At 56.6% G+C, this 22,351-nt stretch overlaps 1 protein-coding gene across 8 annotated transcripts in view; it reads left to right on the plus strand.

Moving 5' to 3' along the window:
- The window catches only part of LOC113957964 (ankyrin repeat and fibronectin type-III domain-containing protein 1-like), a 192,154-nt gene extending 170,439 nt beyond the window's left edge, over window positions 1-21,715 (plus strand). For all 8 annotated transcript variants that reach the window (XM_027665902.1, XM_027665904.1, XM_027665901.1 and 5 more), the window contains 18 exons: window positions 5,919-6,120; window positions 6,424-6,631; window positions 6,921-7,115; window positions 7,390-7,503; window positions 8,069-8,166; window positions 9,734-9,824; window positions 11,574-11,681; window positions 11,928-12,027; window positions 12,597-12,729; window positions 13,447-13,566; window positions 13,925-14,140; window positions 14,487-14,653; window positions 15,090-15,240; window positions 15,976-16,144; window positions 16,411-16,577; window positions 17,422-17,632; window positions 17,923-18,590; window positions 20,539-21,715. In XM_027665902.1, the coding sequence (XP_027521703.1) occupies window positions 5,919-6,120; window positions 6,424-6,631; window positions 6,921-7,115; window positions 7,390-7,503; window positions 8,069-8,166; window positions 9,734-9,824; window positions 11,574-11,681; window positions 11,928-12,027; window positions 12,597-12,729; window positions 13,447-13,566; window positions 13,925-14,140; window positions 14,487-14,653; window positions 15,090-15,240; window positions 15,976-16,144; window positions 16,411-16,577; window positions 17,422-17,632; window positions 17,923-18,590; window positions 20,539-20,826 (3,406 nt within the window). In that variant the 3' untranslated portion in view covers window positions 20,827-21,715. The remainder of the gene's footprint in view (window positions 1-5,918; window positions 6,121-6,423; window positions 6,632-6,920; window positions 7,116-7,389; window positions 7,504-8,068; window positions 8,167-9,733; window positions 9,825-11,573; window positions 11,682-11,927; window positions 12,028-12,596; window positions 12,730-13,446; window positions 13,567-13,924; window positions 14,141-14,486; window positions 14,654-15,089; window positions 15,241-15,975; window positions 16,145-16,410; window positions 16,578-17,421; window positions 17,633-17,922; window positions 18,591-20,538) is intronic.
- Window positions 21,716-22,351: the final 636 nt, after the last annotated feature.

The raw sequence follows: 22,351 nt of genomic DNA on the forward strand, positions 1-22,351 counted from the left end.
CACCCAGGATGTGCTTTTCATTTGGGTCCTGGGAGTCAGCTTTCCACTCCAGTGCCGTGCCATGACCTGGTGGGCTGTGTGTCCATGGGGTCTGTTCTCTGCTCCCTTGGATCACAAGCTGCTCAAGCAGCAGAGATGCACCGTGGTGTGCCCGCAGTGGAGACTGCACAGATGACCCGCAACTGTACCAGCACTGATGCTTGGGAGGTTCTGCACTGACCCCAGAGCCTTGAACCACACTGAGCTCCTCCAGGCATCAGGCTTTAACAGCACTGAGCTTCTGGAGCTCAAACAAAAATGTCCTGGCAGGAGCAGCATCTATATATGTTAGTTGTTATTGCTAAACAAAAGAGGCATGCTCGCTTCGGCTCCACTCAAAACAAAACCCAGTGGGTTTGCCAAGTGGGGAGAAAAGAGAAAAGCTGGAGGAAACAAACAAACAAAGTCTGCTTTGGTGCCTTTCTCTGGACCCAGGTTTCAATAAGCAAGTGCATTTTCTAGGCACACAGATGTTTCTGTGGAGCAGGAGGGTTTTGCTCCGTCTCTGCATGGCTGGGTCACTGCACAATACCTAAATACCTTGGTGGTCCACACACCCCAGGGTGGGTAACTGGTGTGCCTGCTGCTCCAGTGAGCCCTGCTGCCTTGCAGGGATGCTGAGTATGGCATTTGGTCCTAGTTTTGAGTGTGCCTTTTGGTGGGTTATGAAATCCCACTCTTTGGAAGGGCTCCCTTACTCGTGTTCCACTTTAGATCCAGTCTCTATTTTACCAGTCCTGAAAAATTGCTTATACTTGGGCAAAAAGAGTGGAAAATACAAGTGCATCAGCAGTTCCTCTTCATGCTGGACACTGCACTTCAGATTCATGTCCCTGTTACTGGAGAGGAACTGCTCTCTGTGTTGGGCTCCTCTGTAAAGTGTTCAGTGCCTGAGTGTCCGTGGCCATAGCACATGAATTCCTGCATGCACAAGGATGAACTTGGCTAGGCTGGGTTGTCTCTCCCTGATAACTGGTTTCTCATGTCCTTTGCCTGTTTCTTGGATAACCCTATGGACTACATTGGACCACGGTTCAGGAGAACACCCCTGGCAGCTTGTGCGAATGGACAACTGATATTTATGGCGCCACGAGGCTACAGGATCTGCAAGGACCCCGTCCTTCTTCTCCTCCCCACGCCAGCATCACCTTTCGTTCTCCATCATTCAGACTCTTTTTCTCATGCATAGAGCCCTGTTGCTTTTCTCTTTGCTGCGTTGGGCTGCGGATGGTGAGGAGCAGCTCCCTGAAGGGACAACCACCCACACTGACCCCGAGGACCAGAGTGCAGCACTGAGCTCATATCTGCAGCCTGGAATCTGCCCTCTCACTGGCTCCATGGGCAGGCACCCATGAGCTAATCCTTTCCACAGCCAGCATGGAGGGCAGCAGGGACCAGGCAGCCTCAGGTTTTGGCTGGAAGGTCATTGCCACCAGCAGCAGCATTGCCTGCACATCAGCCTGTTCACAGCCTGGGCTCCCGCTGGTGGGAGGTGGTGTGGGATGGCCACCGTGGTCCCCACCAGCCCCATAGTACAATCATAGATTCTTTTGGGTTGGAAGGGACCTTCAAGATCATTTATCTCATCCTACCACCCTGCCATGGGCAGGAACACCTTCCACTAGCCCAGGTTACTCCAAGCCCCATCCAACCTGGCCTTGGATACTTCCAGGGATGGGGCAGCCACAGCTTCTCTGGGCAACCTGTGCCAGGGCCTGACCAATCTCAGCATAAAAACTTTCTTCCTTATGTCTAGTCTGGTGTCCTCTGGGCAGGACGGTCATTCCCTGCCTGGCCAGGTACCTACTGGGCTTCTTCTGCCAGCCTGGTCTCTGGACTCTACCAGTGGGACAGACCAGATCTGTCTTACAGGGACTGGTTCTCTGCTGGAGACTCAGAGAGGCTACACCCTTCAACAAAATGCACTTAAAATTGTGGAATTACAATGATTATTAACACTGTTTACTAGGCCAAGTTCTGCAGTGTTGGAACCATTACAACCCAGAATATTCAGAAACCACAACATTATGAACTACCCAGTGGATTTGGTTGTGTTTGATGCAGGAGGAAGGAGAAAATGGAGGTGCCTTATGCACATCTATCCTCATGTGCTTTAAAAAAAGAGAAAAACACCTCTATTGCATTGCTTTATGAGACAGAATCATAGAATCACAAAGGTTGGAAAAGATCTTTAAGATCATTGAGTCCACCCATTCCCCCAGCACTGCCAAGGCCACCATTGACCCATGTTCCCAAGTGCCTCATCTACACATCATTTAAATCCCTCCAGGAATGGTGACTCCACCACTGCCTTGAGCAGCTGTGCCAGGGCCTGACCACCCTTTCTGTGAAGAAATTTTCCCAATATCCAACCTAAACCTTCCCTGGCACAACTTGAGGCCATTTCCTCTTGTCCTGTCACTTGTTCCTTGGGAGCCTGATCCCCTCTGCTCCCCCCTCCTGCTGGTGAGTTGGAGAGAGGGAGAAGGTCCCCCCTGAACCTCCTTTTCTCCAAGCTGAGCTCCCCCAGTTCCCTCAGCTGCTCCTGCTGCACCAGCCCCTTCCCCAGCTCCGTTCTCTTCTCTGGACACACTCCAGTCCCTCAATGTCTCTGTTGTCTGAGGGGCCCAAATCTGATGGATCTGTCCAGCCCTAACACATCCTTCCACAGAACCTCAGCCTCTTCCATGGAGAGGGTGTTGGACTTTTGCTGGTATGTGGTTTTATGGCAGTGCAGACCTGATGTCCACACCACCTCCCTGATGGTCACAAACACACCCCATGGCCAGAGAACTGAACTACTGGGGCAGGCAAAGCACCTGTCCCCTCTCTGCAGAAGGTAGGACAATAATTAGCAACAGAAACTGATTGAGGTTGAGATAAATTTGTTTTGGCTGCACTGAGACTCTAAAGGCAGAGCAGGTGGGATCTCCTCCCACACCTCTCTGCAGGATGGGGCTTTGGCATGGGTGAGCTGGTGTTGGCTGGTTGGCCCCCGAGGGCAGGACATCTGTGGGTGTTGTTTTCAGCTATCAGTTGCTCCAGGGCAAAGTTTAGCTCTAGGTAAATCAAGACTATTTCACTGAGTCCAGATGACTCATAACCACAGGGCAGGAAACTCTTTTATCTCTGGGGCAGCTGGTCTAATATAGATAGATATTCACTCCTGAGTGCTGAATAATTTCCATCTCTTTACTTCTCATTAAAAGCAAATCAGAGGAGAGAAAACAGGGAGAAATTTCTATGTCACCTCAGTTTCTACCCTCTCTGAGAGAGCTTCCACCCAGTTGTGAAGTCTGCCTGTACTGGGTCGTTTGCCATGTATTTTAATTGGCAGAAAAAAAGGCTTTTGCTCCAAAGCACCATTTCATTTTAAACCCCTGATTCTGCAGGCATGGATGGAACAGGGATCTGTTACAACACGGTCTCCTTCAACTTCCGTAGAGGGAAGAGCATTGTTACCTCCTCAGATGAAGGGGAGCCGCTGTGGAATTAGGCATCTTGTTGAGTAGCCTCAACATCTTCACCCTTGAGCAGCAGCTGGAGGATGAGAGAAGAGGACCTGGGCAGCAGGAAACTCTTAAAAACAAGAGAAAGGGCAAGGTTTTGCTGGAGAACCTCTCGAATCAGTTATTTCTCTTTCCTAAATATATCAGGCAGCACTTTGTGTCTCAGGCTTTGCCCGAGGGTCAGACCTGCCTTCCTGGCTGCCTCTTTCTGCCAGAACATTCTGCTGGCTCAGGTATGGGTGGTTTTTCCCGTAATCTCTGTCCACCAGTGACAGCAGGGCTGTGTGATACTTTCCCGCTCCCGTGATCTCTGGGATCTTGTCCTTGCCATCTGTAGAAGGTTTTATGTCCCATGTGTGAGCCCTTGACATGAGGAGACTTCAGGAGTGGCCATGCCAGGAGCTGCTCCATGTCCATGATGAAGCACGATGTGCTCAGGCTGCAAGCTGAGGACTCTGTGTAAGGAGCTGGGAAGGCCAGGAGAGCCCATGGCCGGTTCTCCAGCCCTTCCCTGCATTGTGCAGGTCTCTCGCCCTGTGGTGAGACCCTCCTGGTGGGTGCTGATCCGTTCCTCCCCCCCAGAACCAGCAGGACCCTGCTGCACAGAACTCACCCAGCTTTTGCTGCTTTTACAAATAGCCGATTGGTTGGTGTGGTTGGTGTTCACTGTCTGATCCATAAAAGCCTCTGTTCAAATAACATCCAGTGCTGGAACAACCCAGGGCAGCAACTTGACACCGTGGCTTGGGCCACGCTGGAGACCTCTAAATCCATAGGCTAAAGCTGGTGAGATGAATGATTGCCAGGAGCCAACCTCCCCAGCGTTTTCCACTCTTAAATATCACAGCAATAAAAGGTTATAATCATTGAAATCCTTCTGCAGCCCACGGTGCCTCGTCTGAAATCAGGACGACGGAGAGTGCGGAGCGAGGTGGTTATTAATATCCTGTCTCCTGATGATGGCTTTATAAACATCATCACCACAGGCACAGCCTTTTTGGTATGACCTTCAGCCAAATGTCGTGTTTTTATCACACTTGATATTTAACCAATAAAGCAATTTGGGGAAGACCTTGCCCCCAAATATCTGTCCTTATACACAGGGGTATGGGGTCAAAACTGAGAGAAGCTGTGTTAAGTTATGCTAAATGCTCTTTAGACCTGATGCTCCTTGTCTAGGAAGTGTGCCAGGGCTCCAGCAAGAAGGGGATCAGATGTTTGATGCCAGTGGAAACCCTCCATGCTGTAAAGGATGACTTACGGGTGAAAGCCCCACACAGCAATGAGGCCACGCTCACACCAAAGCTAGAGACTTTCCCTGGTGGGATGAGGTCTTTATAGGGACAGGAGGGTCCTGGCTGCAGGGAGAGGGGCAGCTCCCACTCTGGGAAGCCCCAGAAAAGACACTGGCTTTCCTAGTGACTTGTAGATATTTATGATGGCTATTGAAAGCAGCAATCAAAATCATGTCCCTACCCACAGCAGGGGGTTGAAACTAAATGATCTTCAAGGTCTCTTCCAGCCCAAACTAGTCTGTGATTCTCTAATCATAGTGAAGAAAAGGTTTTGTAGCACAATCAGTGTGGATGGAGAAGGTGAAGAGCAGCTATGGAGCCTGGGTCTCTTGATGAGAAGGACACTGGGGTCACTGGTCCCCATCAGGACCTGGCATTGTCTTGATGACATTGGAAATGCTCTTTTGTCCATTCCCTGCTCCCGCTTCAATTTCAGAGGGTACCCTTTGCTGGAATAACAACCCTGAGGAAAGTCATGTACCAGAAAGGGCTGAGGGATGGTGATAAGTGCAGGATGTGGGTTCCTGCTAGGATGGACATGGAGAGGGTGCACAAGGCCATCCCAAGCCAATGGTGTGGTGGACAGCGGTCGCCTAGCACAGAGCTGAGGGCTATCGCTCCCTGCAGCCTCCACTGCCACAGGGATCTGAGCAGCCCTGGATGGGGCAACCTGTCTCTGTAGGAGCTGAATGCTGGGGACTGGGAGTAAGGAGAGATTGCCCTGCTGTAGTGGATCCAGACCAGTGGCAGGGCTGAGCAGCCTTAGGTTGCTTTGGGCATCTCAGTTTGGGTCTGGAAGGAAAGGTCTCACCTGCAGGGTTCCTATGAACCCCTTGAGACGCCTGCAGGGCCAGCAGCAGTGGTGAGGAGGAGAAACAGCCCTGCCTCAGGTAATAGCAGATGGAGGAGGGCATTGTTGGCACTGGCTCCAGCTTGCAGGCACTCACATTGGTGCTACCCAGCACTGCTCTGGCTCTCCTGATTTGTGTCCCAGTCTCGACACTGCAGATGTGCCTCTGCCCTTCTGGCACACCCTCCGTGCCTCATTTCCCCACACCTCCTTGCTTTTTCCCAGGTCATCCTCCCCTAAAATGACACAGCAGATGCGGGACCTGCAGCTGGCACAGGCCAGGAAGCCGCCAGGCCCTTCCTCGCCCAACGCGGCCAAGAGGCTCTACCGGAACCTGTCGGGGAAATTCCGCGTCAACTACACATCCTTCGACGAGGGCAGCCTGGTGGGACGGGGTGAGAAGGAGAAGCTCCGCAAGTCCTACCTGGTCAGTGCCTGCTGGGCTCCATCCAGAGGGGGACAGGGGCTCCACGGGGGCAGAGGGTCTGTGTGTGGGTGATGCTGTCACCTAGGTAGAAGCCCAAGTGTGTTAAGTGAAGCCACCCTGAAGCAAGTTCAGCTGGAGCTGGTTTGCTTGGCACCATCCAGATGTGTCTGCAAAGAGATGATGCTCCCAAGCCTCTGAGACAAGGGCACCCTCTCCCTGATTGGGTTCATGAGGTGCTGGTGAGAGGTGGGGTGGAGGAAGGTGCCCCATTTTCAGCCCACCTGTGTTTCTCCTTCTACCCAGTTCCAGAGCAATGCTGCCCTCTTCGAGGCTGTGGAGCTGCAGGACCTCGACAGGGTCCAGGAGCTGCTGAAGCAGTATAGCCCTGAGGAGCTGGACCTCAACACCCCCAACAGCGAGGGGCTCCTGCCCCTGGACATCGCTATCATGACCAACAACACCCCCATCGCCAGGGCCCTGCTGCAGGCGGGAGCAAAGGAGAGTCCACACTGTGAGTTGGGACAGGGAGCTGTGCTGTGCCTGTCACCTGAGTCTCCAGCCTGGTGGAACAGGGCACCTCAGGCAGTGGGGTATGGGTGGGGAAGTGGTCTTCGGGCTCTGGTGCAGGCTGTAGCAGGGCCATGCACTCAAGTGGATCCCAGGACTGGGACACCAAGGGGAGGATGGCATCTGGGAGTGGGGATTTGTTACCAGCAGAGCCAGGGCTTGTCCTAAGCACCTTCTCCTCCTTCCTCCTGTCTCTCCTCCTGGGACCCACGGCCGTGCCCCCCTCCCCACAGTCATGAGCCTGGAGAGCCGCTCCCTGCACCTCTCCACGCTGGTGCGGGAGGCGGAGCAGCGGGTCAACGAGCTGACAGCGCAGGTGGTGAATGAGGCACCCAACACCGACTGCTCCGAGAAGGAGAAGCAACTCAAGGCCTGGGAGTGGCGGTTCCGGCTTTACAAGCGCATGAGGGCAGGGTTTGAGCACGCCAGTGAGTGCCCACAGGAGGGCTGGGGGGGCCCAGGGGGCAGCCCCTGCACTGGGGGAAGGAGCAGGGCTGTGCGTGGTCCAGGCACGGGGCTGTGCCAGCACCCATCAATGTCCCCACTCCCTGTAACCAGGGCTCACAGTATGGGTGCGTGGCGGGGAGAACGTGTTCCACTCAGGGAGTATGTCCCTGGGACTGGAGGGAGGCCCAAGAGGGATACTGAGGGGGGCAGAGTGACCGTCCTCGCTGTAGTGGTCCCTGTGCTCTCTGTCCCCAGGAGTGCCAGACGCCCCCACCAACGTCCACCTCTTGGTGGTCAGCAGCTCCTCGGTGCAGGTGACCTTCTGGGAGCCCCTGAGTGTCAACTCGGCTGTTGTCACCAAGTACAAAGGTAAGGACCAGGATCCTTGCAGCAGTGCAGGGGGGCCACAGCCACGGCAGTGCCTGGCACCCCTCACGCCCCACGTCAGCATGGCAGAGCCCTTGGCCACTTTTGTACTTGAGCACAGGAGGAACCAGGGCTGCAGGACAGCCTGGTCACCAGCCAAATGCTCTGAGCTAAACCAAATACCACCCTGCAGCAAGGCAAAACTCAGGGTGCCACTTGTTTGCTGCCCCCTCATCCTGCACACTGGAAGGGCTTTGCTGTGCTGCCTCTCCTGAGCCCCTCACCCACTTGAACCAGATGCTTTTAACTTCTGGGAGGATTTCTGCCATTCCCCACTTCTGGTCCATAAATTAAAGGTGCTGACACCATCTAATGTGGTTTTGTGAGTAGAACCACAGGTCCCCGTGACACTCCCCCCACTGGGAATCCCCCTTTTCTTTGCCTTCATTCCGCTGCCTCCAGCTTCTGTGCTGCCCATGGGTCCTTCTTCAGCTGCCACCAGTGACGTGCCCTGGTGGCCTGTCCCTGCTCTGGGGCCATGTGACACCTTGGGGTCTCTCTCTTGCAGTGGAGTGGAGCTGCTCCCCCACCTTCTCGCCGCCGCTGGGGGAGGCTGTGGTTGACAAGCTGAAGAACCTGAACTTCACCATCCAGGGGCTGGTGTCGGTGAGCCCTGGGGAGCCCCCACAGGGGTCAGGGCTGAGGGAGGAGAGCCCACAGCTGGGAAAAGCCACTGGCCATGGGGCAGCCCACAGGGTCATTCCCTGAAGCTGTAGTGGGGAGGCATTGGAACGGGCTGCCCAGGGAGTTATCATCCCTGGAAGTGTTCAAAAGCCATGTGGATGTGGCACCTGGGGACATGGTTTAATGGTGGCCTTGGCAGTGCTGGGAGAATGGTTGGACTTGGTGATCTTAGAGGCCTTTTCCAACCTTTAGAATTCTTTTTTCTATGATCATCCCGAGCAGAAACAATAAGATTGTGGCATGGTGCGTTCCACGGGCACAGCCTGGGCAGAGCTGAGAGTGCGGGGTTGGGAGAGGCAACTGTCTGTCCCTGCACGGCTGCAGCCACTGGGAGCGGGGAACCCCCCTGCACAGGGTGCTTGGGCAGTGACAGGCAGAATGGGCCCATTCAGCTTGTGCCTGATTTATCCTCCGTCCCCCACCCCGCTCCCGTCTCCACTCGGGCTCTTCCTGTGCAATAAATCAGTGGCTCGTTCCTCTGCCACCTGCACAGTCCAACCCCTCACACCAGCCCTGTCGCTCACTGAGGGGGGGACTGGCCCGGTCTCCATGTCCGGGAGCTAGGCAAGGTCATGGGCTGGTGGGACTGTGGCTCCCCGCTGTTTTATCTCCCTGAGAACCACAAGAACCACGCTGCCTGTCAGCTGTCCCCTCCCCGAGGCTGCCGTCCCGTCCCCAGCACGCACTGGGCCAGCAGCGGGGAGAAGGGGCGGGCTTGGGAACTGTGGTGGGATGGAGCTCAGGATGGGAACACGGGGAGATGCTGGGATAGGTGGGGTCACCCTCACCAGGGGTGGGCAGATAGGGACCACTGGCTTGAGTAGCGGGGAATGCCCCTGGTGAATCAGAGGGGCTTAGCCAAGGCAGCAGTGTCGGAGCTCAGGAGCTGTTGGGGTGGGAGAGCTGCCCTGGTGCATGGCAGGAGGGGGCTCAAGCAGAGCCTGGAGCCATGTTGCTGCAAGGAGCTGGTCTGAGCCCATCAATCACACTCTCGGAGCTGCTTCCCGGGCTCCTGTCTGCTTCCATGAGTGCCTGGAGGCCTGGCAACATCTGGCAGCTTGGCTGGGCTTTAATCAGAGGCTTTAATCACTGTCACAGTGCCACAAGCCCTTGACAGTGCTTGGCCAGCTCCCTGTTTCCAGGGGCCAAATCCCTGCACATCCCAGGGGAACGGCAGCACCCCAACCTACAGAAGCCCCATGTCTCTGGGGCTGGAGCACCTCTGGCAAGGAACATTTGCAATGGCCAGTCCTTCCTTCGCCCCCCCCCCCCCCAAACCCTCCCACTTGGGCCACGGGGATTCTCTAGTGTCTGATAACAAGGGCTATGTACAGGAGGGGCAGGTAAGAGTCTGTGACCTGGGCTGTGGGCTTCCAGTTCAGTGCTCCTCATGGGATACTGGGGTACTGGGTGGGGGGGAACCCTCCTACCCTGGCACACGGAGCTGGGAGGGGTGCCTGTGTGCTGAGTGGGGCCTCCCTCCTTGCAGGGCACAGCGTACTACGTCCGGGTGTCTGCCTACAACATGAAGGGCTGGGGTCCCCCCCAAGCCTCCGTGCCCCCGTGTGCCATCCCTTCAAGTAAGTACCGCTGGGAACACCCATGGGAGCAGCACCGGCTGCAGGGTGGGTGGGGCAGGTGGCAGCTCCCTGTGCCACTCGGGGGTCTCTCTTGCTGCTATGGAGATGGGAGCTAGTGGACCCAGGAGCAGAGGCAGAATTTTGGGGTCTCAGGCCAGGCAGGGAGGCTGTGCCTGGGAGTCTGGGATGCTACCTCCAGCCATCAGGTGCATGTAATTTTTCAGCCTTAAGTTCTCCTTGCCACCTGGGAAAGGCTGAGCCATTTCAGGCCAAAGAGGTGGCCAAGAGCCAGGACTCAGAGTGTCCCAGTCCTGCATGGCAGTGGCCTGGAGCCCCCCCTGTGCCACCACGTGCTCTCCCCAATCCAGCCCAGCCCCAAGGACCTGCATTCCCTGGCACTTAGCTGGGATGGAGGTCACAAACCCCAGAGAGACCAGCTCTGGGTTGTCAGCACTCTCCTCCCCATGCTGGCACCAGGAAAAGTGGTGGGGAACAGCCACCCAATGTCACACAAGGCACCCTGGAATGCTGGGCAGAGACAGGCCAGGAGGACTGAGCTGGAAGGAGCAGCCCAAGTGGTGAAGTTCAGGGCTGAGGGGGCTCCAGGATGCCTCTGCCCCTTGCCTCAGGTCCCAAAACAGGTCCCTGCTGTGTGGTGGTCCGTCAGGACTAGTGCTGTGAATGAGTAAAGAGCAGCCTCAGGGGAGGCTGAGCCTGTCCCGAGGAGCAGGTGGCGGGGACATGTTCCCTGCCACCATGGTGCCCAGGGAGCAGGGGTCGGCACCATGAGCAGGTGGAAGTGAACAGTGATGGTCAGAGATGTGCAGCACCATGAGCAGCTCTGGCTGCAGATCCACATAGCTCTGGTATGGAAACTGCCAAAAGTCCATTTGCATGTCTATGAATGCACATAGCAAGGGCACAGCACAGCCCACTGACAGGGCTTTACCCTGTCCCTGTCATGTTTGCACCCCCTTTAAAGCCCATTTGCCACCCCACGTGGGTCATATTCCCCACAACCGAGATGCCAGCAGCATCAGTCGAGTGTGGCTGAAGTGAATCAGACAGGAGTGGGGTTTATTTATTTTTATCTCCACTAATATTTCTCCCTTCAGTAGAGATCCCTCCTTGGCCCAGCAGAATATAGTCAGGCACCTCCCTGGGTGTTTTTAAAGCTACTAAAAATAGTGGCAAGTCCCAGCCAAAGTTAACAGAGCTGAACTTTCCATGGAAAACAGCAGCGGGCAGGACACAGGGGGTGTTTAAAGCAATTAATGTAAAGTTGAGGGAGAAGAGCCAGCAGGTCCCTGACCCCACTCCTGGTCCTGCTGCCGTCCCACAACGGGTGGAGCTGGAGGGAGCTTATTTATGTGTTTGCTGAGGTGAGCCCAGCTCCCAGCACTCGCCCGGAGAAAATGGGGAAGACGTGGAGGAAGACACTGGAAAGAATTTTATTTTTTAAGGCCAGTAAAGCGCAGCAGCAACAGACAGGACCTTGTTCCTTCCCTATGCCATGTCCCTCCCACGCTGCAGGTTGGCCAGTGGTCACGGGGAGCTGGGCAGAGCTGGGAATTCCTGGGAAGAGTGGCACAGAACTGGAGATCTCCTGAATCCCAGCACCCCCAGAGGTGCCCAGCATCCACAACTGCTGTGCCTGGGGGACACAGATGATGTGGGAGGAGGGGATAGGAACCTCGCTTTCCCTCAGGCCGAGGAGTGCCAGAGGTGATGTCAGTCTGTCCCCCACAGACTGGCGAGAGTACGACGGCCGGGCCCCGCGGCGGAGGGGACAGGCTGAAGCTCTGGACCATCTTCTGGGCCAGGTGAAGACCATCCACCAGCACTGCATTTGCCACGGTGAGCTCAGGCATGGTGCTGCAGGGAGGCTGGGGTGGGGGGTCCAGCTGAGTCCCCCAGGGTTGTGGTGTGAGCCACAGAGCTGGGGTGGTACCAGGAATAGCTCTGTGCCACAGATGAGCATAGCAGGGAGACAGCTCAGGCAGTCATGGCAGAGCCTTCCCAGTGGGTTGATGTGCCATGCCAGAGGCTGCCACTGCAGCTCCTCATCTCCTGCTGCAGCATCCTCTGGTCTCTGCTCCACAGAGCCCTGCAAGAACCAGCCCCAGAGCAGAAAGCACTCGGTCTCCAAGAGCCTCAAGCACCTCTTCCACCCTGGCAGCAAGTTTCTCAAGACGCTGAAGCGGTGAGAGGCTGGTGCATGGGGTTGTGGAGAGCCCTTCTCCCAGTGGGGTTGTAGATCTGCCCATCCTGGGTGTCACCAGGAGCTGTGCCTGCAGGGTGGAGGCTGAGGGTGCTCAGAGGTGTGTCCTCAGCTGGAGAGAGCTGGTGGTGTCAGTGCAGATGAGTCCCATGACCCAGAGATGGAACGTTCTCCTTGGTATCTCCATCTGGACTGGCCAAGCTGTGCTGGTACCCAGATCCCTGCACTATCCCAGTGTCACCCAGCACCACCTCCTCTAGACCCCAGCACCCTCCCACTGCCCACCCCTGTGCTTGGCCTTCAGGCACTCCAGTGTGTCCCCTGCATGGACTGCGCTGGCCCCATCACCCTCCCCTGTGCCAGGAGCGCATCAGCCATGGCATCTGCCGTTCCTGCTCCCATACTGGCCATGGGCCTCTGCTGCCAGGGACTGTTGGAGGGAAGCGGAGACCTGGGGCTGGGCATCTCCTCTTCTCTCAGGAGAGAGGCCCTTTGGGAGGTGAAGTTGGAAGCTGGGGGTGACACTGAGGTGTGTCTTCCCTCCCATGCAGGGGCCTCTACCTGACAGCCATCTTCTACAAGGATGACAACATCCTGGTGACCCACGAAGACCAGATCCCCGTGGTGGAGATTGATGACACCTACTCCTGCTTGCTCATGCAAGATTTTCTCTGGTTCACCAAGGTGGGTAGCCCAGGGACCCTGTGCTGGGAGAGCTGGGAGTGTCAGGGTGACCCAAATGGGCATCAGGCACCACCGATGCCTTTGGCTGGCAGCAGCTTCACCCCCAGCCCAAGCTCTGGGGCTCGGCAGTGCAGGCCCATGGGCCTGATGCTTGGGGTTCAGCACAGACCAGGAAACCACCAGGGAATGGCATTTCATCCCAGTCCCTGGAAACCCAAAGGTGGGCGACACATCAGGCAGGCTGTGTGCCAGGATGGGTGGGCACTGTATCTCCACAGGGATGGCAGTGGCTTCTCAGCTGCTGAACTGCTTCACCTCAGCATCCTGCCACAGCAACTCCCTCTGTTGTAGGAGGTGCAGGGTGCTGCTGCTGGGTCCTCCACTGTCAGCAGACTTAGGGAAAGGGTATGTGGGCAGCTCAGGGTCAAAATAGTTTGCTGGATGGTCCTTATCTACTGATGGAGAAGACTTTCTTCTCCCTTACTCCCTTGGCTAGTTCTATTCAAACTGAAGGTCCTGGAGGAAGATGGATATCTGAGTGGACATGGCCGTATCAGGATGTCTGTGGCATGGGGATTTACATCCCTGCTGAGAGGTGCTGTGTGCCCATGCACATTCCTAACCCAGCTCAACCAGAAAGGCACATGGATTTCCCCCAAAGACCTCGTTGTGACCTGTCTGTGGCAGTGACAGCCTTTGGTGTGCTATGTGCTGCAGGTGTCATGCATGTGGGATGAGATCCTGTGGCTGCGGCAGTGCGTCACCGTGTCCCAGTCGTCCTGCTCCTGCATCCTGCAGACACGCTTCAAGATGCTGCTGGCCATATCACAGATGCAGGTGAGGGTGAGCCTGGCTGGGGAACAAACCCTTCTGGTGGGACGCTGGGGGTCAGGCTCCCTTGGGAGCAGCACAGCCAGGGGAAGCCTGGGGTCTACCAGTCCTGCCCATGTCTTGGTCCATGGACTGTATGTTCCTGACTTGTCCTCCCTGGCAGCACCCTGGCTGTGGGACAATGAGGTGCCAGGCATCATGGCTGTCTCATGCAGAGGGGCTGGGGGCCATCAGGGTGCTTTGCTGGGCAGACTGGTTTCCAGCAGCTGCAGTCACATCCCAGCTGCGCAGACCCACAAGCACTGTGCCTCCAGGATGTCCCCTGACACTCTGCTTTCTCCTGCCCTCCCACCCCATTGTGCAGGGGCTGCTGGGCATTCAGGACCTGGGCCAGATCTTCTTTGAGCCCATCAAAGACAAGCAGGGCAACATCCTCATCGTCACTCTGAAGGAGGTGAAGACCAACCAGACGTTCGAGAGTGTCCGCTGGGTTCCCATCTGCAAACTGCAGACCAGCCGCAAGTCCGTGTCCTCCCCGGAGGAGCCTACAGCTCTGGACACACTGCTGATCTCCATCCAGGTGTGTGTTGGGGCCCTTGGGGCAGGGCATTGCAGTGGGCTCCACTGGGGACCACCAGTGCTCCCTGCTCCCCCTCGGGCTGGAAAGGTCATGGCAGGGCCCAGGCCACCAAGGGTCTGGTCCTGGCTGCAGGCAAACAGGGAGCACAGCCCAGCCAGCCTCCAAAAATCCTGTTGTTTCAAGGGGAGGCATCAGGTTGGTGCTGAATTCACCCTAGCAGCACTGGGTTTCTTGCTCTGCCTCTCCTCTTCTCCATCTGGGCTGGCTGTGCCATGGCATCAACACAAAGGCAGGTGAGAGCTGTGCTGTGAGGGCTCACTCAGTCCAGCAGTGCCTCTCTCCTCAGGACAAGCTGGCTTACCACCAGAGGAGCAGCCATGCCCTCTCCCCGGGCCTCTACCTGGGCTACTTGAAGCTCTGCAGTGCCGTGGATCAGATCCGAGTGCTGGTACCGGAGCAGCTCCCCAACATCCTGTGCCACGTCAAGATCCGCTCCAACCCCAACATCTCCAGGTGGGGCTTGCAGGGCAGCTCAGCCAGGGCAGCTCAGCCAGGGCAGCCAGGCTGCTCTGTCCCATCCAGCCTGACAGCACCATCACCTCCTGCTTCTGCTCCTGAGCTCCTGGCAGCAGCGTAATATTCCCTCTAATCCCCACTGCCTGCCATGCAGTACTCTCAGGCACAAGGTGGGAATGCTGGGATTATGCTGTGCAGGACTCAATGATCCTTGTGGGTCCCTTGCAACTCAGGATACTCTTTGGTTCTATGATTCAGCCTGGAGCTGATGCAAACCAAGTTCACTCTCTACCTCCACAGCTCACACTTTCCTTGGGGTGCTGTACTTTTTGGAGAGGAACAGCTGAACAAACACAGCTCTCATAGAGCTTGTGTGTCCAGGTCCAGCCCAAGCTACTCTCTCCTTCATCTGCCTGTCTCTGTCCTTCTCCAGGGAGGAGTGGGAATGGCTGCAGAAAATGGCCAGCGTGGAGGAGTCCATTCCTGCAGAGCCAGAGGCTGACACCTCCCAGAACCCCTTGTTTCATGAGCTCCAAGTGGCCATCAAGGAGCTGATGACCCTGGTCAACATCCCGTTGCAAGAGGTAGAGGCAGGTGCCGAGGTGTGGGGAGGAGGGAGGGGAAGGGGCTGTGAGCACGTGCTGGTCACTGCAGCAGGCAGGGAACCTGTGCCCCGGGCCCTCCTCACGGGAATGAAGCACCCATGAGATTTTAGTCTTGTGCAAATAGAAGGTGAGTGATGGGCAAGTCTGAAGCATCTGCCATCCCAGGGACAGTGTCTCCAGGAGCTGTTTGCCCTCACCTGTACCTCCAAAGCAAGAACAGTGAATCTGGGTTTGCATTACTGCCTGCACGTGGTTTAGTCTTGGGCAGCATGAGACCAGCCCAACTCTGCCCCTCCGAAGCAGGCTGACCCCTGGTCAGTGGTGGGCTGGAGCTGCAGCCCCTGGGGTCAGACTGTGTGGGGAGAAACCCTCTTCCACCATGCCAAGTATTTGCTTGGAAGGTGCCCAGCAGCCCCAGTGCCAAGGTACATGCATCTGACTGGGCAGCTGTGAGGGCACCTCCCTGCACTGAGACCATTGTGTGGCACTTCTTCCCCAAGACCCTGTCATGGAAACTTTAACCAGTAGCTTGGAGACTTTTAGGAGAATGGAGAGGAAGTGAGAAGTGCAGATTACACTGGAAGCAAGGAACCTCTGGTTGTGTGCTGAAGCAGCAGTGTCCCCTGGCTGCAGGTGGTCCCTCTGTGCATGAGGACTTGGCAGAGGGCCCACCAGGTGATGTTTGCCGTTGTTACCTTCACTGTGTTCTTGCAGGCCAAAGATTTCCGTCTGTACAGCCAAGAAGTGCTGGACTTTGGGGATCAGGTCTCCTTCCTGCTGCTGCTGCCTCCATCAGACGATGTCTGCACTGCTCCAGGCCAGAACAACCCCTACACCCCTCGCTCTGGCTTCCTCACGCTGCCACTGCAGATCTTCGAGCTGGGTGAGGAGAGGGGATGCCAAAACCCAATCCTGCTGGTCCCCTTGTCCCCTGAGACCTCCTGAGAGCTGGGTCGGGCAGTGGGGTGGGCTGGAGCTCACTCACCTCCCTGGAGAGGAGGAGTGGAGGGGTGTGCTGAGGGCTGTCTGACTGCGCTAGTGGACAGCATTGCCTCCTCCTTGTGTTGATTGATAGGGAGGAGCGTGTAGGACATCCACAGCAAAGGACCTGATGTTTTTCATCCCCCCTCTCTTGTTTCCTTTCCCCAGTCCACTTCTTCACGTACGACCGTGAGTTCATCACCCAGTACTGCCAGGTGTCTGCCCTCCTGGAGCTGGAGTCGCTCCTCTCCCAGCAGAGCCTCAGGGAGGCTTTCTCTGACGCTGAGCTCTCCACTGCCAAGCAGAGGCACCAACAGGTTCAGGACTACATCCAGGTATGTGGTGGGAGCCATGGGACCTGCCAGGAGAGTCATGCAGGAGCACCTGAGCAGAGGCTGTTCCCTGGCCTTGGTGGCTTTGGCCCCGTGGGGTTTCTCTGATGTGGCTGATGGGCAACAGCAGACCAAGCTTTCATAGAATCACAGAATGGTTTGGGTTGGAAGGGACATTAAAGCTCACCTTGTTCCACGCCCCCCCATGGGCAGGGACACCTTCTACTAGACCAGGTCACTCCAAGCCCCGTCCAACCTGACCTTGAACACTTCCAGGCTTGGGGCAGCCACAGCTTCTCTGGGCAATCTGTGCCAGGGCCTCACTACCCTCACAGGGAAGGATTTCTTCCCAATATCCCATGTAACCCTACCCTCTGGCAGTGGGAAGTCATTCCTCCTTGAACTGTCACTCCAGGCCCTTGTCCTTAGTCCCTCTCCAGCTCTCTTGGAGCCCCTTTAGACACTGGAAGGGGCTCTCAGGTCTTCTCCGGGCTGCAGTTACTTTAGCAACTTCTTACTGCAGTGATCACATTAAAAATCCTGAGGAAAGAGCCAAAGGCTTCTGCTCTGCATGTCCCCTCCTTGCTAGAAAAGGGCCTGCAAGTGCATTTTGAGATGGACTTGCAAAAAAGCATCCCACACTACCCCTGTCCCCAGCACCCTGCCTGCAGCAGACAGGTCCTGCTGAACCAGCAGGTGCAGCACCCTCCCACCTGAGAGCGCTTTCTTGAGATTCCCCCAGAGCTCTTGGGAGAGGTGTGTGGGCAGAGCCCGTGTTTTGCCGTGGGGTTTTTTTGCTGCTGTAATTTGCTGTTTGAACGGGATCCTCCGTTTCCTATTTTGGCAGCAAATGGAGGAGATCTGGCGGGAGATGCGCTGGATCATGGACGCCCTGCAGCACGCCCGCTACAAGCAGCCCTCCTGTGGGGTGTCTCTCAGCGGTTTCCTCAGCGAGGCTGGGGGGGCAATGAAGGAGAAAACCCGATCCTCCTCGTCCCACCTCGACTACCTTCCCTCCCCGGTGCCCTCGCCAGAGACCAGCCGCAAGCTCAACTCTGGTAGGGGCCCCGCTGTGCAAGCTCCTGCCTGGTGGGCTCAGGGGGCTACCCGTGCTCAGGGGGTCAGAGGTGCTGCAGTGGCTGCACCTGAGGTACAGGCAGGGCTGGAGTCAGGAGTAGGGCAGGGCAGCCAGTCTCAGCTCTGCCTGTGCCTTGGCGAGTGCAGCACGGGTGTATGACAAGGGGGTAAAACCTCGGGGACTTCCTTGGATTCCACCTGGTGCAAATCCTCAGCCGGGGTTGTCCACACTAAGACTGAGCCCCTCTTTGCTTTTCTCACCCCCTCGCAGACTCTCATGGGCTGTCGGATGAGGAAGGCTCATCGGAGGTGTTCCTGGCCACCGACAGTGACTATGACTCCAGCCGGGCACAGAGCCCGAAGGAGCTCGACCTGGTATACTCACCCTCAGGGCCCGAGTGCTGCAGCCGGAGAGCCGCCCGCACCCTGCGGGACAGCGCCCCGGATGTCCTGCAGACCCACGAGCTCAAGATCCCACCACCACCGCCACCACCCGAGGAGCACCAGCCACCCCCTGAGCTCTACGACAGCGACTTCGTCCTGCCCAGCCGGCAGATTGAGCTGCTGCGCATCACGGAGAAGCGACAGGCATACTGCGTCCGGACCAGCAGCCTGGACTTCCCCAAACCCCACTGCCAGGCCCCCAGAAAGTCCTGCCCCGGCTCTGTCAACAGCTCCCCGACAGAGAGCAGGACCACAGGCCACTGTGACCAGCTCAGGCTGGGGACTGGCTCCACGCCCAGCCCTGAGCGCCGCCGGGGCGGGCAGGGCTCTGAGCCCGTCTGCCGGACACGCTCGGATGAGTGGACTCAGAACTTTCCAGAACAGCAGCCAGAGCAGCCAGGGTGCTTGGCCAAACAAGGGAAGAAGCTGGGGTCTGTCACCTTGCGGGTCTGCCCTCAGTATGAAACGGGACTCTCCAAAGAGACCAGTGTCAAGGTACCAGAGCCTGCAGTGGGCAGTGGTGCGGCTCTGCTGCACCCAGAGGGACCGGGCTGGCAGGATGGGGACACAGGCAGTGGGGCTTGCATGCCCACCCTGGCACAGCCCTCCCCGTCCTCCAAGGAGTGAGGTCTCCTGGAGACCCACAGCACTCCTGCCCTGAATCCCTGCTGTAGTGCTGAGGCTCCTGGCAGGACTAGGTACGTGGCTCTGCAGGAGAGACAGCCACTGCTGTGGAAGGAGTGATCCAGGGCCACCTGTAGGGAATTTAGGGTACGGGGCAGTGAAGCTGCATTTCAGCTCTTGGTCTGTGGTTCAGCTGCTGACAGTAGGTTGGCGTCACCCAGTGTGGGCAGGCAGTGACCAAAGGACACATTGGTGGGTTTCTCTCACCATGTCCTAGTGTTCAAACACATGATCCTCCCCAGCTGAAATTCAGCTGTCACCCCTCTGCCCTGTCCATGTCCCTCCCACAGCCTCCCCTCCCTGGGTCTGAGCTCCCAGCTCCAGCCTTCCCCTGGAGAGCAGAAGCCACTCGTCTCCAGCCCGTGGCAACTCCAGTGGCAGGACCCACTCCAGTCCCAGGTGGGGGAGCAGGCAGAGTTGCCTCTGTGCTGCAAGCACTGGGCTCTGCTGGTGCAGCTGTGACATGAGTCCTCTCCACAAGAACTTTGCTGCCAAGAGCTGACCCCCCAGCTCTGATCACTCACAGCTGCTCCAGGTGGGATCCCCCATGGAGGACAATCCCCAGGACAAACATCCTAGACAGGCCTCCCTCTGGATCTGCGACCTCCTTTGGTCCCAGCCACGGAGATCCTTCCCCTGCTGAAATTTCCCTTCTGAGACATTCCTGGTGCCCAGGACTGAGGATGATGGAGCAGAAAATCCTTAAATCATGGAGTACTTTGTGTTGAAACAGACCCTAAAGAAAGGGCAGAGGAAGGACAGAGCCAATGAGCTGATGGGTTTGTTGCTGGGGAGGTTTGATAACCAGTGTCTCTGCACCCAGCAGAGATATCCTAGCAGAGAGGACTCTGCCTTGCAGTACTCTTTTCCACTTGAGGAATGCCCATAGATTTCTTTGGAATTGAAGTGCAGCCCTCGGGTTCCTGGCGGGCTGCCTACGTGGCTTTTGAAGTTGCAAAGCTCTGGACATGCCTACTTGAAAGCGTTTTACGATGCTCCCCTCAAAGAAAGCCGAGTTCAAAGGCGCAGCTCCTCGGCTGGCATAAATCAGCTGAGCCCTGCCACGGCTGTGCAGAGCTGGCAGGGCTCACGTGGACCAATGGCTTGGACCACCCTGCCTGGGCACTGTGAGCCCCTACAGATGTGCCATAGGAAACCGTCACCGTGCCCGGGCGAGGATGGATCTCCTGCCTTTGGGCTTTGGAAGTCAAGTAGCGGCTCCCAGAGTTGGTAGCAGCCAACTGAGCTCATTCTCTCAACAGTATTTGGGATTCAGAGGGTTGTCCTCAGGGTAGTGGAGGGGGGGGGAAGAGTGGTTGCTGGTGAGAGAACCCCATAGTAAAGATGACTGCTGCTTGTGAACGGGATGAAATTTAGCGCCATGTCCCGAAGAGACTTCAGCTGTAGTTTGGCCAAGCTGTTGTGGTCCAGCTGGTCTGATAGTCTGGACCCTGCGCACAAGAGGGACTTCACACAGGTCCCTCCATGGTGTCAGGAGCAAGGCTGGGACTGTCCCTCTCTAGCTACAGCTTGTGGTGGGGCAGCCTGAGCAGAGCTGTAGGTGGCACATGCAAGACTTGAGCAGTAAGGACTCGGAGAGAGCAGTCCATGGGTTTGGGCCCTGACACCACCGGGCACCACTGAGGTGGCTGTTCCTCTGCCCTCACTGTTCCTCCACACCGTGTGCTGCCGCTGGCCCCTGCTTCCTCCTCATTCCACCCCCTTACCATCCATCTCTCCCACCTTTCTCTCTCTGCAGCTGCACATCACCAGCCAGACGTCCGCCAGGGAGGTGGTGAAGTTGGTGGTGCTGGAGATGAATGACATCTCCCGGGGTGTGCTGGGCAGCTCGGCCGCCGTCTGCTATGGCGAGGAGCAGCTGGAGCACTTCGGACTGGTGTTCGCCTCCGACGAGAGCGAGCGGTGGCTTCCCGATGACTTCTTGCCTCTGTCCCTCCAAACCAGCCAGCCCGAGGGGCAGTTCTACGTCCGGATCAAGGAGACCTCCCCTCTGGTGCTCCAGTACGGGCCGGCGACCACCGTATGAGAGGAGGAGAGCCGACGGGGCAGCGCGGGAACCTCAGCTTCCAGAGCAGACAGCTCGTCTCTGATGCTTCCTTCTTCCACAGACACCCTCTCATCAGGCGTCCGCAGGGTGGAATGGGATCATACTGGGCTGTGTGTTATTTGTTTGTGTTATTTTTTTTAAATTTTTTTTTTTTTTAACCAAAGAGACATCGAGACTCAGTTTTTCTGACAGGGGAAGAGGAGGGTGGAGTGCAGAGACCTCAGAGCTCGGGAGGAATCTCTGCAGGAATGGAATTTTTGAAAGTAAACATTTTTAAGGAGGAAGAGGGGGGAGAAAGAGAGGAAAAATATTACAAGAAGAAGAAGCAATACCTTTTTTATGCCCTTTCTTCTTTTTCTGAAAAACCTTGTTTGGGATTCACTGAAGGCAAAACCACAAAGGATTGCTGGGGAGGGCTGGAGTGTCAGTAAGGAGAGGGCGTGACCCACAAGGCCAGCCCTGGGAAGGGTATTTTCCTATCTACCCTCCTTTCATTGCACCTGGAGAAATGATTCTCGTGCATAGTTCTTGGAACAAAATTATATTATTATTTTTATTCTGGAAAAGTCAGTAATCATTGTGCCAGAGCCACTGGAGTTGGAGAAGAGGTAAAGACCCTTTGACTTGTTTCCAAGGACCCCACGCTCATGCAGACGTGTCAATACCACTAGAGGTTTGCTTTAGGGCATCTCCTGCAACCCCCTGGGCTTCCCTGTCCTCCTGGGTGCTGTTTTGTTCTGGTGATTGTGCTTGGCCTCTCTTGTACGTCCTACAGCATGACATTTTGTTAGCCACTAGGTCTCCTGTTACCGAGGTTATTTTTCTGATCTCCTGTGGTCCATAGTAAAAATGACTGCTGCTAACTGCATATCCCTTGTCCTTCTTGCTGCTTGATGCGTAGCATTCCGTGATCTCCCAAACCAGCCCCAATTCCAAGGGCTGGGCTCATCTTTCCCAGGAGCTTTCCACGCTGTGGAGCGTTACATTACCATGCAAATCGTGTGTGGGGGAGAAAAGAGCAAGTTAAATTTGTTTTTCCGGGCTCCATTGCTCTGGAAGGCAGTAGAATAAGCTTGGGCACGCCAAGGCATCACCTCCACGTGATGGTGGAAGCCCAGGGTTGTAGGGCCCAAGCATCTGCAGTTCAATGCATTGATCTGGTCCCGCAGCCTCCAGCAAGGGAAGAAGCCCAGGAGAGGAGTGGGAAGGCAGGAGAGCTCCCAAGTCTATCCCAGCTGGCACAGGCACTGCGAGCAAGGTGTGAGTCGGGTGGTCCTTAGCAAGGTGAGGCTCCTGATGCTGATGGCCCTTCAGCAGCCACCTCGCTGCCCTTCTCTTGGCATAGAGGGGTTAGGGCTGGAGAGCAGACCCACATCCCTGGGTGCTGGGGCGAAGGAGGGGCTCTGTGGGCAGCCACATGGCTCTGCTGCCGCTCCTCAGAGGGTTGTGGCTCTCGCCTTGCGGCACACACTGTGTGGCACGGGCAGGGATATATCCCAGCACG

This window comes from Corapipo altera, unplaced genomic scaffold, assembly GCF_003945725.1.
Source record: "Corapipo altera isolate COAL_440 unplaced genomic scaffold, ASM394572v1 146, whole genome shotgun sequence".
In the NCBI taxonomy this organism is placed as follows: Eukaryota; Metazoa; Chordata; class Aves; order Passeriformes; family Pipridae; genus Corapipo; species Corapipo altera.